Genomic DNA, 13,275 nt, shown 5'->3' with positions numbered 1-13,275 from the left:
ATGACAACAAATTTCATCTCAACGAAACCAGAAGAGTTGGAGTCGTGAGTCTGTGGTGAAGTTCAGGCTTTTGCACTTCAAACAATTGTATTTGCACTTTAAAGGTCAGAAATGTAGTTATTTGTGAAATTGACCTTGCTGGAGAAAGAAAAATGTGCAATTCTCAAAAACCTTTGTTTACCACGGAACATATTCTTGGAAATAATCTCAAATACAGAAATCCCATTTGCTTTGTGTCAAGAGAGCCTCTGAAGATTACTTCCAGCCTACAAAATTACATCATCCTTGCAGAACAATTGATGAAATGCTGAGCATTGATCAGGGGCAAAGTGTGGAGATATGCTCCTGCTCGCAGGACAAGAGTCACTCTCAGGAACTCCTCTTCCTGGATTCCAAACAGCAGCGTGAACGCTCAGGTTAAAGGTTAGCCACCTAGCGAGCAGCCAAACCAGTTGCAGGTATTTTTAGGATCACCAGATCGGAACCGTCAACTTCAGAAGCCTAGTGGGCTTTTCTTTCGTGAAACATGATGGATGTTTATAGCGTTTTGATTTTAGGGCTAATCTTTGCTTTGCTGTGGCTCCTTAGCCTGAAGAGTCCTAGAAAGGTTTGTTTACCTCCGGGTCCTCCTGGACTGCCGATCGTAGGAAACCTGCATCAGCTGGACAAGAGAGCGCCGTTCAAAACTTTGCTAAAGGTGAGAGTTCGATTTCGATTGGGGATGAAGTGTTTTCTCTTCGGTATCCGCTCCGGTGATTAAACGATTGTTACCATGTGACTTTAGGTGCGTAATTCACTCTTCTACAGCTGACTATGATTGTAATTCCGAAAACAGCAGATTAACGTACGCATACTGCAAATTAACGCAACTTTTTTTTGTCGCCTTCATTTTTATTTGACCTGCAAAATCTAATTTGGATTATTTACTGACGCGGTGCAACGGTTGTCAGGATTCCCAAGTTATCTGTTTCCAACTGGCTGTTTTTTACTTGTTCCTCGCATGTCTGGACAAGAATGTGACAAATACCTGTTGGTCTGTTTAACTGCAGCTAAGCCAGAGCTACGGCCCGGTGATGACTGTGTATCTGGGCAGTCAGCGCACGGTGGTTCTGGTGGGACACACCGCCGTGACAGAGGCACTGGTGGACCAGGCAGACGACTTCACGGGCAGAGGACCGCTTCCTTTCCTGGTCAGAGCTACCAGAGGCTACGGTAATGAAGTCAAGAAGACTGTCTTGGTCTTTCGTAGTAAGGGTCACTGCTAAAAGATGGAGATAAAACTACAGTAGCTTCAGAACTTAACATGGCACCTCAGTATTTACGCGAAATTTTGTGTCTTTTGTTTATGGAGGCTGATTAAAATTGACTTTCACCACAATATCTTCAAAGGTTTGGGGATCAGTAACGGAGAACGCTGGAGGCAGTTGAGACGCTTCACCCTGACAACCCTAAGAGACTTTGGGATGGGACGCAAAGGGATGGAGGAGTGGATCCAGGAGGAGAGCAGACATCTAGTAGATCGTATAAATAACACCAAAGGTATTTACAGGATTGATCAGTATCAAATCTGATCTTTGTGTGAATAAATACTGGTCACTAAGCTTTACTCCTGGGCCTTTATCCATACTTTTCTTCAGCCTCACCCTTTGATCCCACCTACTTTTTGAGCTGCACCGTGTCCAATGTGATCTGCTGCTTAGTGTTTGGTCAACGCTTTAGCTATGAAGACGTTCACTTCCTCCACCTTCTGCAGATTCTCTCAGAGACTCTGAAATTTGGCAGCAGTCCGTGGGGTCAGGTAAGAGAGGGAGGTGCAGAGATAGCCAATTCAAAATGTTTCAGTTTAGATGCAACATGGTGGTTTCTATGAGGGGCGGCACAGTTTATGTAGACAGAAGCTGACAACAATATATTCTCAGTTTCAAGTGAGTTCACACGAATGAAACCATAATTATGAACGTTAAACTCCCATTTCTGTGAACAGATCCCTCTCACTCCTACCTGCTGACTTCTAGTTAGCTTAGCACAATGAATGGCAATGGATGGGAAGTGTTAGCATACTGTTGAAACTTCCCTTCCACTACCATTTATTGGGCTAAGCTAACGAGTGCTCAGCTGGCTCCCTAATGAACCACAGAGCAGAGCTCCTTGTCTGGGTCTGGGGAGGATGACAACATATGCAGCTTTGCCTAAAACCTGTTCCTTTAATGCTTCTGTAACAGTGGTTACATATTGTTCACCGTATTCACGTTTCCAAACCCCATCACAGTTGTACAACATCTTCCCCCGGTTGATGGAATGGCTGCCAGGTCCGCAGCACAAAGCATTTGCAAGAATTGAAGCGCTGAGAGAATTTATAACGAAAAAGATCCAGGAGCACCAGGACACCTTGGACCCCAGCTCTCCGAGAGATTACATCGACTGCTTCCTGATGAGGGTGAGCCAGGTAAAACTGGTCTCAGTTTCTCTCACATGAAATTAGAGCGAACGCTCTTATTGGACTGATCACCTCCCTCGAGTGCGGTTTGACATCTGACGAGTGTTACAGTTGTATTTCATAATAGTTCTTATTTCATTTCTTTAGGAAAAGCACATTCCCACAACCGAGTTCAACTATGATAACTTGGTGTCAACGGTGTTGAATCTGTACCTGGCAGGTACAGAAACCACGAGCTCCACCATCAGATTCTCCTTAAGCGTTTTGATCAAATACCCCAAAGTACAAGGTAGGTAAACATGAACCAGTCTACACTGGCCTCAGATTTACCAAACCAAGTGACTTTTCCATCACTGGCCCCTAAAAGTTTTTATTTTTCCGACCCAGGACAAAGTAGTCTTGAGTCTACAGGGTGCGCATGCTCAATTTTGTAATCTTGGCTGAACATGAGGTTGTGTAAGGAAATCTAAACTAAAAAACAAAACAAAACAAAAAACTCCATTATAGTATTTTACTAGATTAATTTGGTAATCTCTGAATTTAATTTCTGCCCCCCAAAAAGACACTTGTCAAGTATGTAATTTTATTATTTATTTAATGTATTTTAATTTTATCTTGTATTCATGATGTTTTTTCCCCTCTGCTTGACTTCTTCCAGAATTCAGAAAATTCCACTTTAATACTTGTTGATTAACAACCTTAATGTTCGTGACCAGCTCGCACATCCAGTTGAAACCCTGCCTCCCATCTTCCCATAGTGTGGGGCTTAACTTCCAGGTAGCCGAGTTCTGACCCTTGAATGAGCTTGAGGCTGGATTTCAGTTGAAAGTGCTAGCCGCTCATGCTCACACCGGAGTGTCCAGGACCACAACGGTTTTAGTGAAGTAGTTTTTTTGCTCAAATCCAAGTGTTTGTGGAGTATAGATCCCACAACTGGATGAGGAGGCCTTGGATGATGCCTTTGAAAGTGTGTAAACAGACATTTGTTATAGTTTTGCTGTTCATCTTTGCAAGGCTGGAGTTCTCTTAATTCTGAATTCATCAGTAAGTTCTACAGGGGGTTAAAAAAAAACTTAATGAATTGAAGACATGGAACAGCTAGTAACCGCTAAACGTGAGACTTTTTAGTTGAAATATTGATTTAAATAACTGTTTGCATCAAAACATGTGTAAGAGTGAACAATGTCTTCTTTTTGAAGAACATATGCAGCAGGAGATTGACAGTGTGATTGGACAGGAGCGTTGTCCAAATATGGAGGATAGAAAGTCCCTCCCCTTCACGGATGCAGTCCTCCATGAAATGCAGCGTATGATGGATATTGTTCCCATGAGCATACCTCACTATGCCCTCCAGGACATCTCTTTCAGGGATTACATCATTCCAAAGGTATTCCGGTTCAATCGGTCACAGTGTCGATGGAGACAGTGTGAGGAAAAACAAAGAAGGCAACGATACAAAATATTTTATCTCAACAGGATACAATGATTATTCCCTTGTTGCACTCTGTGCTTAAAGAGGAAAAGCATTGGGCGACTCCCTGGTCCTTCAACCCGCAGCACTTCCTGGACCAGAATGGCAACTTCAAGAAGAATGCAGCATTCCTGCCATTCTCTGCAGGTAAATTCTCCAGGTCATATTAAGTAAAGCATTTCCCTGCACTTTTCAAGGATTGGTTGAATTTGATCAAACATTTGAGGGTTTTCTGTGGTAAAATTATTTCACGATTTTTTTTTCCAGGCCAATCATTAACCCAGCAACGTTTGTAATTACCACAAGCCTGTTAGATCATAGCAATGTGTTTGTGTTGCAGGAAAGAGAGCTTGTGTCGGAGAGTCGCTTGCACGCATGGAGCTTTTCCTTTTCCTGGTTTCACTTCTGCAGCATTTCAGTTTTTCTCATCCGGATGGACCTGACAGTATAGACATCACCCCAGAGTACAGCAGCTTTGCCAATGTGCCGCGGCAGTACGAGATCATCGCCACGCCACGTCGGTAATCAGATTCGATTCAGCACGTGCCTGTGTCTTCAACCTTTCTTTTAATCTACGTGTTCCTAAAATGGGATCATGACATCGGCAAAATCATCTCCTCCAACAATGTCTTTGCAAAGCCCACAGGGTCACATGCTGCATGCAAACCAAAATCAATCACGGCACGACAGTCTTGTCTGATACGTTTTAAGTATTTAGTATATGCCTGACTGACCTTCTAAAATATATTTCGTTATAAAAAAGGAAATACTTGACTTTTCTACATATACTGTAAATACTCATATTGTTGCAGTGTGAATTTCCTGGACTCCAGTTGCAGAAATTTTGCAGGAAGTTAATGATGATCTTCTGATATGCAACTGTTTGGCATTATAATCAATCCTGCTTTTATCTGTAAGTGTTAGTTATATTCCTATTAAAGGACCTTCACGAAGCACTCTTTGTTTCAGGTTGTGTGTGTTTTGTAAAAACAAAAGCAATGGAATATTTGTAACACGAGTTGCCATCATGTATGCAGAAATATGGTGGACAAATGTCAGGATTTGGTTACGTTAAGGTTTTTTTTATATATATATATAAATGAATGATTGCATAAATATTATTTTGTGATTGTGTACACTGTGTATCGTATGAATTTGAACTCCTCTCTGTGTTGTGAGCGAAAACAGCTGTAAAATGAATTAGCAGAACTGCCTAATCCTTTTCCTTGCTGTATTTAGTAATGTCCCCTGAATATGCAGCGTAAAGTAGGATGATGAGTACATCACTTCTGTTGCCATGACAACAACCTTGAACCCAACCTATCCTTTCATAATCGCCCTGAAGTTACTATACAACATGGATGGCCCCTAGGGCCACAAACGTTGTTGGCAGGTAGTGGACTCTTCTTTTCCACTGGTCGACACCTTAAGATGACCGATCCTGAGAGGAGCGATGTCTCAGAATGAGTCACGTCTGTAATGTGATGAGTTCAAGTTTAGGTAATCAATCAAGCTGCGTGTCAGGCTGTCAGAGTTGATGCGTGTTCCAGTGTATCTCTGTCCCGATGTCCTGGTTGGGCTTTAGGGATCGTTGTCAACACTGAGGTTGCAATATGTTAAGAACACATCGCGTTGCTCACAGCAGGTATCAGCTGACATGGCAGGTTTTATTAAACCTTAATTAGACTAACATAACACATGGGAACAATCTTGTGGTTTGTACTATACTTTCGTTACATATTTTAGTTGAACAATACAAAACATACATTTTTATTGAGCCTCAAGCTTTCTAATGCATTTAGAGTGACTTAAATACAATAAAATGGCTTGTTAAATGGATTGACCTCAGTACATTATACATATTGATAAACCTGTATTTACCTTCATGTGGATTAGGATTAGGATTTAGTGCACCAGGAAACAAGAAAATGCATTTTGTCGAAGTGACGATGGCACACGGAGGACCTTAGAAATTTGATGATATTTTATAGACCTGTGAAATTGCTGCATGTGTACATTTGCTGCAAGACTACTGATATTATGGTGCAGAGCCCTGGAGTGGCAAGAAAGATGGGGGGGGGGGAAGAATTGGTTGGTTCAAAGAGAAGTTATGTTGAACAAGATGTAACTTGTTTAAAAACACTATCTAAATCCATGAATTAAGTGATATCTCGTGGCCATGATTGAATTAATTGAGGGAACAAGTTAAAACATCGTGGCTTAAAAATCTTTTTTGCTCTCTCTACACCCCCTAAAATAAATACCACAAAATATTGTTTTTTTTGTCAAGAGTTCAAAAATATAAAATAACTAGATTGAGAGAACAAATTATATCTCATGGACACTCTTTTTCCCTTCTCTGAAGGCAACTCCAGAGCTCTGCAGTATAGAATTTGCATATTGTACCTTTGGTAAGGAGTGAGTTTGTTGCCTCACCTACAAATGTAAAACATCTTACCAACAATTTCAGTGTTAAACATAAAGTGATTAAGTTTGTGGATATGTGCAAGTGATCAGAGTATTCATTGTCACTCTCCAATCAAGAATTTCATCCTCAAATTGTGTTGAAATGATCACACCAGAGTCCGTCCTTCCTCAGGTCAGACCAGCTCTTCAGTGTTAAATGTTGGGCAGGTGATATTTATGTTTCACCTGTTTCTTGACGTCTGGAGCTGGTGAGAGGTTGCTGTGTGGTAACTGTGGCAGGTACTGAGCCTGAGGGAGAGTGTTAGTGCGTGTGTGTGTGTGTGTGAGAGAGAGAGAGGGAGAGAGAGGGCAATGTTGTCCTGTTAAATTAAAGATAACATAACATCTATACTGGGACACAGTGTTTCATACACACCCCTGCCTGTCTGCGTCGGGAGCCTCTGTCATGTCGTCTTCCTGGCCGTTCACTCTCGCGGCCCCAGTTGGCTCCTCCGTCATCCTGGAGGTACGGCAGCTCCAGCAGCTCTTCACAGGATAGCCGGAGGGAGGGGTCCATCATCAGGCATGACTACACACACACACACACACACACACACACACACACACACACAGCTAAATGTATTTGACACTGTCATGAATATGCATGAACAAACACAAGCACAAAGACTACATACCTTCATGACTTGAAGAGCTTGAGGTGACACTCCAAAGAAGCGCTTTTCCAATGTTTCCTAAGGGAACAAATAAATGGAAAACCACATCAACCACACTTATCGCCTCTTATTTAAGTAAACGGCCTTAAAGTTAATGGGAATCATACCGTTGTGTCGGGTTCAGGAATACTGACTCCACTGAAGAAAACATTGGAGTGAAAAACCTGCTGGTGGCGAGGGATCAGGTCACCTGAGGTCCGAAAAGTGATGATATCAAAATGTCAGTCAGTATGAGTAATGGTGGAATTATGTACTTTTATTATACAAGGTGAGACATTAAGATCAATTTCTTATTCACAATGATGACCTGTTAAGAGGTGTTGCGTCACATTACTATGCCAAGTCAGGAAAAGAAGTCCCGGCTATGTACCTGATTCCAAATGATAATATGTCACAATTTTTCACTTATAGATTGATATGATGCCTTATCAGTGTACCGAGTGTTTTCCGGATGAGGTAGAGCTGGTCAACGTCGGACTTCCCGGGCCAGAGTGGGCTTCCGTTAAGCAGCTCCGCAAAGACACATCCCAGCGCCCACACATCCACAGGGGGCCCGTACTGAGTGTCCCCAACCAGCAGCTCAGGGGCCCGATACCAGCGGGTGGCCACATAGTCGGTGTAGTCATCCTCGGGTCCCGCTGAGTGTCCGAGACACAGACAGATGGGGATAACACAAAGGGACAAACACACTTGGATACTAAATAATGTACTCTAAATAACAAGTACATTGTAGAGGAGGGGATTACAAGAGTGTCTGAGTGACTACATGTTGATGTATGGTAACACAACACTGAAACCTGAGGCAGGATGGGTAAACAGAGACACACTGACCGGCTCAGTGATCATCCTATGCAATGCAGTCATTGAAACATTGAAAGTGAGGAAGCCACCAGCAGGAGCTGGTATTGGCTCAGTGCTGAATAAATCATTAGAGCCACAATGAAACTAAATGCACATAAATGCAGTAAAAACCTGGATGACCTACTCAGAATTCGAGCGAAGCCAAAATCGCAGAGCTTGATGACTCCAGTTTTGGTGAGGAGGATGTTCTCTGGCTTCACGTCACGGTGGATGCACTGCAACAAATATTTACATCGTCTCTTAGCTACAAAGACAGAGACTGACGGATTCATAACGGACATGGGAAAACAACATCAAATACTTCACAACAATCAATTATTCATTCATTGTTTACACGGAGGCTTAAATAAAGTGTGAGTGTGATCCAGAGGAGGTCAGATGGTGTCCACTGGTGTGCAGCTTCCCTTTACTTTCAGAGAACATTTGCACAGAAAATTCAATTTGTCATATTTAAGATAGACTTGCAAATTACAAGTCATTTTCAAAAGTAGGTTCAATACACTCTTCTTCTCGCAATTTCAACTTATCAACTCCTGTATATTATTGTATTTTTTTAAATGAATTGGTATAGTACCATATCAGACTGAAACAGCACAGTTTTGATATCAGACACAGGAGAAGAAAATGATGGAACATATATAAGAGAAACACATGGTAACTTGACATTGGCACCGTGTAAAATATCTCCTCACGTTGTGTTTGTGGCAGAAGTTGACTGCCTGCAGCGTTTGCCATACGATGCTTTTCAACTGAACCTCCGGAACCCTGCAGAGAACATGAGACAAACGGATTATTGATCGTTGTCTGAGGGACAAAGCGCAGCCTATTTACTCGTCATGTTTTCCTCATCTATTATTCTTGTGATTTTAAAAAGCAAGTGGTGCTTTAGGCAGTCCTCTTGTCACCCCGGTAACTGTAGGCCTGTCTCTCACAGCAACACTACCTTTGTTTGCAGGAGCAGCTAAAGTTTCTGCTCCACAGCCTTGTGGGTAAAATACAAATGGTCAGACAGCAGCTGTTGGATTTCACATGACTGAACTATACCTTAAGTCTTGTCTTGTGACTTAAGGTTTTCCCTTAAATATCCATAACACATTTTTCATTCGACTTGACTGTTGGCGTTCCTCGTGTATTTTCCATTAATTACTGTACAGAAGGATTGAGAGAATGTTAGAAAAACCTGACCTCACACCGGTAGCCTGATTCCAGACCACCAATCAATAACAGACTACTGGCGAGGAGCCTGTAGTAGTAGTAAAAGCAGTAATGAGTATTAAACATTATTTTTGGACAGTACTTTTTATTTTCGTCCAATAAAAATGGAGCAGCTACTCTTTTTACATGACAACATTTGCCTCAAACTGGAGCATTACAAAGTAGTACTCTGTGACTATAATCAACATTTACAACTCAGAAGACGGAAACGTGACTTTTTTGGGTGTCTGTCCCTCTCTTCCATTGTTGTTAACATGATAGTGCAGAAACATCTTCAGGGATTTTGTTCAAATTTGGCACAAATGTCAACTGGGAATCATAAATGGACTGAACAGATGTCGGTTGTCATAGGTCGCATCACACGAGTACAATATGTCTGGAACGCCATGGGAAAATTCCTCCGAATTTTCCACGAATGTCCGCTGAGACTCAAGAAGAAACCTGGAAATTTTTTGGTGGGAAATCCATTGGCATTTAAGGAAGAAATGAAAAGATTTTGGTGGTCAAATGTCACTGTCACCTCAATAAAAATACAATATCTCAGCTGAGAAAATAAGGTTTGAATACAGCACAACTCAAGGATGAACAGTCATACAACCATGATGCTCCACTTTAATGTTCAAAAAAGTGAATATGTAAAAAAATGGGACCAAAATATAAGAATGTGGTTATCTAAAATTAAAATACTTACATCTTACAGTTGTCTTAAGACCAGTGCAACAAAAAGTCAGAGCATCTTTACATTTTCTTTAACCTAAATAAACTACAGAGCTCCAACTTTACTGGGTAATACCACGATGAGAACAAAACACTTTTTCTTCAGTCTCGCTATGACCTTTCACCGAAGTACAGATGCTGAGTCAACAGGTATGCTTGAATATTTCCTCAAGAGATCTCTTTTACAGGATCACTTTCTACCAGCTGCTTACCCCCGAGGGTGTTTTTCCAGCTCATTGAGGACCGTCTGCTCACAGAACTCAAACACCAGGTGAAGTCGTCGTTTCCTCCTGAAGACCTCCAGCAGGTTGACAAGATTGACATGTTTCAGCTGCTGCAGCGCAAAACCAAGGACATGGATGCTGTATCAGCTCTCGCGGATAAAATTTCACAAGGACAGATGTAACATTCACACCTATGAATGGGAAACATTTCTAAAAGCGAGCGAATTCCCGGTTGACTTTGCTTACCTTCAGCATTCGTATCTCTCGTAGGGCAATCTTCTTGATGACCGGATCATCTTCTGATTCCACAAACTTCTTGATGGCGACTATCTGGTCAGTGTCTCTGTGTCTGCATTTGAACACCACACCATAGGAACCCTCACCAATTTTGGCCAGCTTTTCATATTTCTCCATTGGGCAGTTAGTCGCTGTCACCTGTCAGAAGGGCAAACACTTCACCGTGAAGTTAAATGGAACAAAACAAATCATATGACAATGTTATTTCCTGCAGCACTTGTGGTAGGTAGGTTTTCCCCTGCAGAAATTACTCCCTACAAAAACAAATTCATTCAGACTTACCCACTACTTTTTTAAGTTTTTGCTTTACAGCAGTGATTGAAACTAACTTGATTAATTTCTTTAGTTAAGGCGGCCAACATAACACAGGATGAGGCCAAAAACTAGCATTTGAGCTTCTTCTGTGCATATCCATAGCAATGTTATATGCCCAGTTACTGAGAAATAAATGATAAATTATATACATAAATGAATAAAGTAAAACAAATATGACAAAGTATTTGTACTTGAGGAGTTAAGTACAACATTGAGGTATCTGTAATTTTAATATTTGCATTTTAAGGGACTTGGTACGGATACTCCTTCACATTTTAAAGGTAATATTGTACGTTTTACTCCACTACTTCTGTCTGAAGCCATTTTTTAGCATCATATTGCATCAAATAAAGAGGCTTTGAATATTAGCCCACAAGAACACTCACACATAAATTTAGGTCAATTAATCACTTATTGAACTCTTCCAAATACTTACACACATTTTTTTTTTTTATAGAATGTATAGTTCTAATTTTGAAGGTAACTCAATATCAAATACTCCTCTACTTTTACTTTAGAAACATTTTTAATGGATACTTGTTATCAGTGTACTGTTTAACTTTATAAGTCTACTTCTACTTCAGTATAGCGAGGATGGTATTTCTTCCAACACTAAGTTTTAGGGGCGTTTACCTGCATTACAAATGCTCACCTGTCCAGAATCTGACGGGTCCTCATCGACAGGTTAGCCGCAGACTCGTGGTTGATTTGAAGTCCATCAGAAGTCCGTAAATGTACACTTGTAAGAGCAGAACCTGGCGTCCTAACTCTCCTCTTGATGTTGCAGGAGGATTTCAGAGGTCCCCGTCCTGGTCTCAGGTGTCTCTACGTAACGTTAGCCGACGGAGCGTCCTTGCTTACGACCTCCCCACACAACAACTAAGCGACTAAAGGTTAAACCTCCACTTAAACGTATTTGCAAACACAGAATTAATGGCCACTTACTCTTACACCAGCCCCATGGAAACAGCGCAAAAAGCGACAGCAGTGCTGAATAACAATTCACGAAGCCGTCTACGTAGGTTACATGACGTAAGTGGACAAACGGGCGTTGTAACCAAGGAAAGAAAGCCAGGCGCATGGGAGACTTTTCAGTTGACAAAAGGAAGCTAAAGATATGTTTACTGATGTTACTTTAATTTGTTAATCTTAAATAGGAAATAGAATAATGTTTACAAGAAAAAATAGAGCAAATTATTGGAAAATGCAAAGTAAGAGCAATAAAATGTCTTTCTTTGGATGGATCGGTGCTGGATAGACAATCTCATTTTTAGGCTCCTGCTAATTATATGTTAACCACCTACCAACTGAATTATAGCCCTTTATTTTGAGCATTAAGGATTTAAACCCATAAGCTTATTCAAATGTGCATTTTTAAATGACATCTATCTTGATCAGTCACAAAATTAATCTCTGACAATTAAAATAATTTACAGAATTTATTAAATATATGCCTATAGTCATTCTGCTACATGTAGGATGCTTTGCCTTGCCACTGATTACTCACATTTTGCTAACCCTAACCCTATTTTTCTTGAAGTTTATGAACACATGCTTATGGTCATAATGAGAGTATTGCAGGATCATTGTATTTTTTCTTGATTGCTCTAGAACGCTCTTGCACCCCTTTTTACGTTGTACTAATTCATATTATTATTTATTCTAAATGTTTTAAATATATAAATATATTAGATATATGTAAATATTCTCACCCGTCGCCAAGACTGATGAAAGAATGTGAATCAGTGTCACTCTGTCACAGATATGAAATGTATGCAGGAGCAGCTCTAATGTGGTCACATGATTTATTGACCATCCCTTCTCTCTATTGACTGTGAATATTCCTCTCTGGCCTTGCCTGGCTCAGAGACTTCGGGGTTTGCCACAGGTATGTGGGATCCTCTGCAGAATCACTTAGAACTTCGCCGTGAATGGTGGGAAAGGAGACCAGGTTGCACTCTTGTGCTCACAGACACTCAGACACCTTGAGGCAATGGCACCGAAGCCTGTGGTGGAGGGTTTGAAATGCCCCATGGAGGACTGGCAAGACATGCGGGTGAAACAGAGTCAGAGGACCATGAAGTATGTGAACAGACCCCCTCATTGCAGAGAAAGTAAACATTCACCTGATTTGTGGATCTGGATTTATTTGTGTTAGTACAGCATCTCTTAAACACACTATATAAAGAAGTGATTACATGATTGCAATACTAAACTTGTTCTATACAAATATGTCGAGCCAGCGTACCTCGTTTGGAGGTTACTTAAGTTGAGCAAGGCCAGACTACAATTACGTTTTGATGCTGTTGTCTCGTGATAAGCATCATCATCTTGTACAAATTTGTCTTGTTTATCTAATGGTAGGATACTAACTCGTTATCATAAAATAATTATCTAGCTATCTCAAGGTCATGCCTTGGCATCTCATTATGAGGTTATCTGGATATCTAGAGATACGCTTCATTTTCTGATGATCAAAAAATAAATTAAATTGTTATCATGAGGTAAAGAACTGGAGCAAGTTTGCGCACTGAACCGATACCATCTGAAGCGGCATCATCTCTGACTACATGGTACATACAGGAAATCTACACAGGA

At 40.9% G+C, this 13,275-nt stretch overlaps 2 protein-coding genes across 6 annotated transcripts; one reads left to right on the top strand and one right to left on the bottom strand.

Moving 5' to 3' along the window:
* The first annotated feature begins 373 nt into the window (after nt 1-373).
* Nucleotides 374-5,036, top strand: cyp2y3 (cytochrome P450, family 2, subfamily Y, polypeptide 3). 2 transcript variants are annotated; one of them, XM_086216379.1, is made up of 9 exons: nt 374-697; nt 1,050-1,212; nt 1,390-1,539; nt 1,638-1,798; nt 2,270-2,446; nt 2,585-2,726; nt 3,637-3,824; nt 3,914-4,055; nt 4,249-5,034. In XM_086216379.1, exons 1-9 carry the CDS (start codon nt 527-529, stop codon nt 4,431-4,433), a joined length of 1,479 nt encoding a protein of 492 aa, XP_086072505.1. In that variant the 5' UTR covers nt 374-526; the 3' UTR covers nt 4,434-5,034. The 2 variants fall into 2 exon arrangements, with proteins under 2 accessions (XP_086072505.1, XP_086072506.1); XM_086216380.1 differs by having other exon boundaries at nt 682-784; nt 4,249-5,036.
* Nucleotides 5,037-5,465: 429 nt separating this feature from the next.
* LOC147254848 (cyclin-dependent kinase-like 1) lies at nt 5,466-11,982 on the bottom strand. 4 transcript variants are annotated; one of them, XM_086216382.1, is made up of 10 exons: nt 11,330-11,982; nt 10,312-10,500; nt 10,054-10,172; nt 8,602-8,674; nt 8,034-8,124; nt 7,486-7,686; nt 7,156-7,238; nt 7,010-7,066; nt 6,751-6,903; nt 5,466-6,623 (listed from the first exon to the last, which is right to left on the bottom strand). In XM_086216382.1, exons 2-10 carry the CDS (start codon nt 10,477-10,479, stop codon nt 6,528-6,530), a joined length of 1,041 nt encoding a protein of 346 aa, XP_086072508.1. In that variant the 5' UTR covers nt 10,480-10,500; nt 11,330-11,982; the 3' UTR covers nt 5,466-6,527. The 4 variants fall into 4 exon arrangements, with proteins under 4 accessions (XP_086072508.1, XP_086072509.1, XP_086072510.1 ...); XM_086216383.1 differs by having other exon boundaries at nt 5,467-6,623; nt 10,054-10,175; nt 10,312-10,414; nt 11,330-11,979; XM_086216381.1 differs by having other exon boundaries at nt 5,470-6,623; nt 10,054-10,175; nt 11,330-11,976.
* Between the last annotated feature and the right edge of the window lie 1,293 nt (nt 11,983-13,275).

The sequence above is a fragment of the Aulostomus chinensis genome, chromosome 10, assembly GCF_037954235.1.
Source record: "Aulostomus chinensis isolate RoL2024-O1b breed Wild chromosome 10, RoL_Achi_v1.0, whole genome shotgun sequence".
Lineage (NCBI taxonomy): Eukaryota > Metazoa > Chordata > Actinopteri > Syngnathiformes > Aulostomidae > Aulostomus > Aulostomus chinensis.
The sequence above is the reverse complement of the archived record's forward strand: the minus strand, read 5'-3'. Positions and strand labels throughout refer to the sequence as shown.

Bases quoted from the DNA above. Each gene is read 5' to 3' on its own strand.
- cyp2y3 (XM_086216379.1), top strand. From the start codon at position 527: ATGATGGATGTTTATAGCGTTTTGATTTTAGGGCTAATCTTTGCTTTG. The intron at 1,540-1,637 runs GTATTTACAGGA...ACTTTTCTTCAG, and splicing joins TCGTATAAATAACACCAAAG to CCTCACCCTTTGATCCCACC. The intron at 1,799-2,269 runs GTAAGAGAGGGA...ACCCCATCACAG, and splicing joins GCAGCAGTCCGTGGGGTCAG to TTGTACAACATCTTCCCCCG.
- LOC147254848 (XM_086216381.1), bottom strand. From the start codon at position 10,479: ATGGAGAAATATGAAAAGCTGGCCAAAATTGGTGAGGGTTCCTATGGT. The intron at 7,239-7,485 runs GTACACTGATAA...TTCGGACCTCAG, and splicing joins CCTCATCCGGAAAACACTCG to GTGACCTGATCCCTCGCCAC. The intron at 6,624-6,750 runs GTGTGTATGAAA...ACTCTCCCTCAG, and splicing joins CCCGACGCAGACAGGCAGGG to GCTCAGTACCTGCCACAGTT.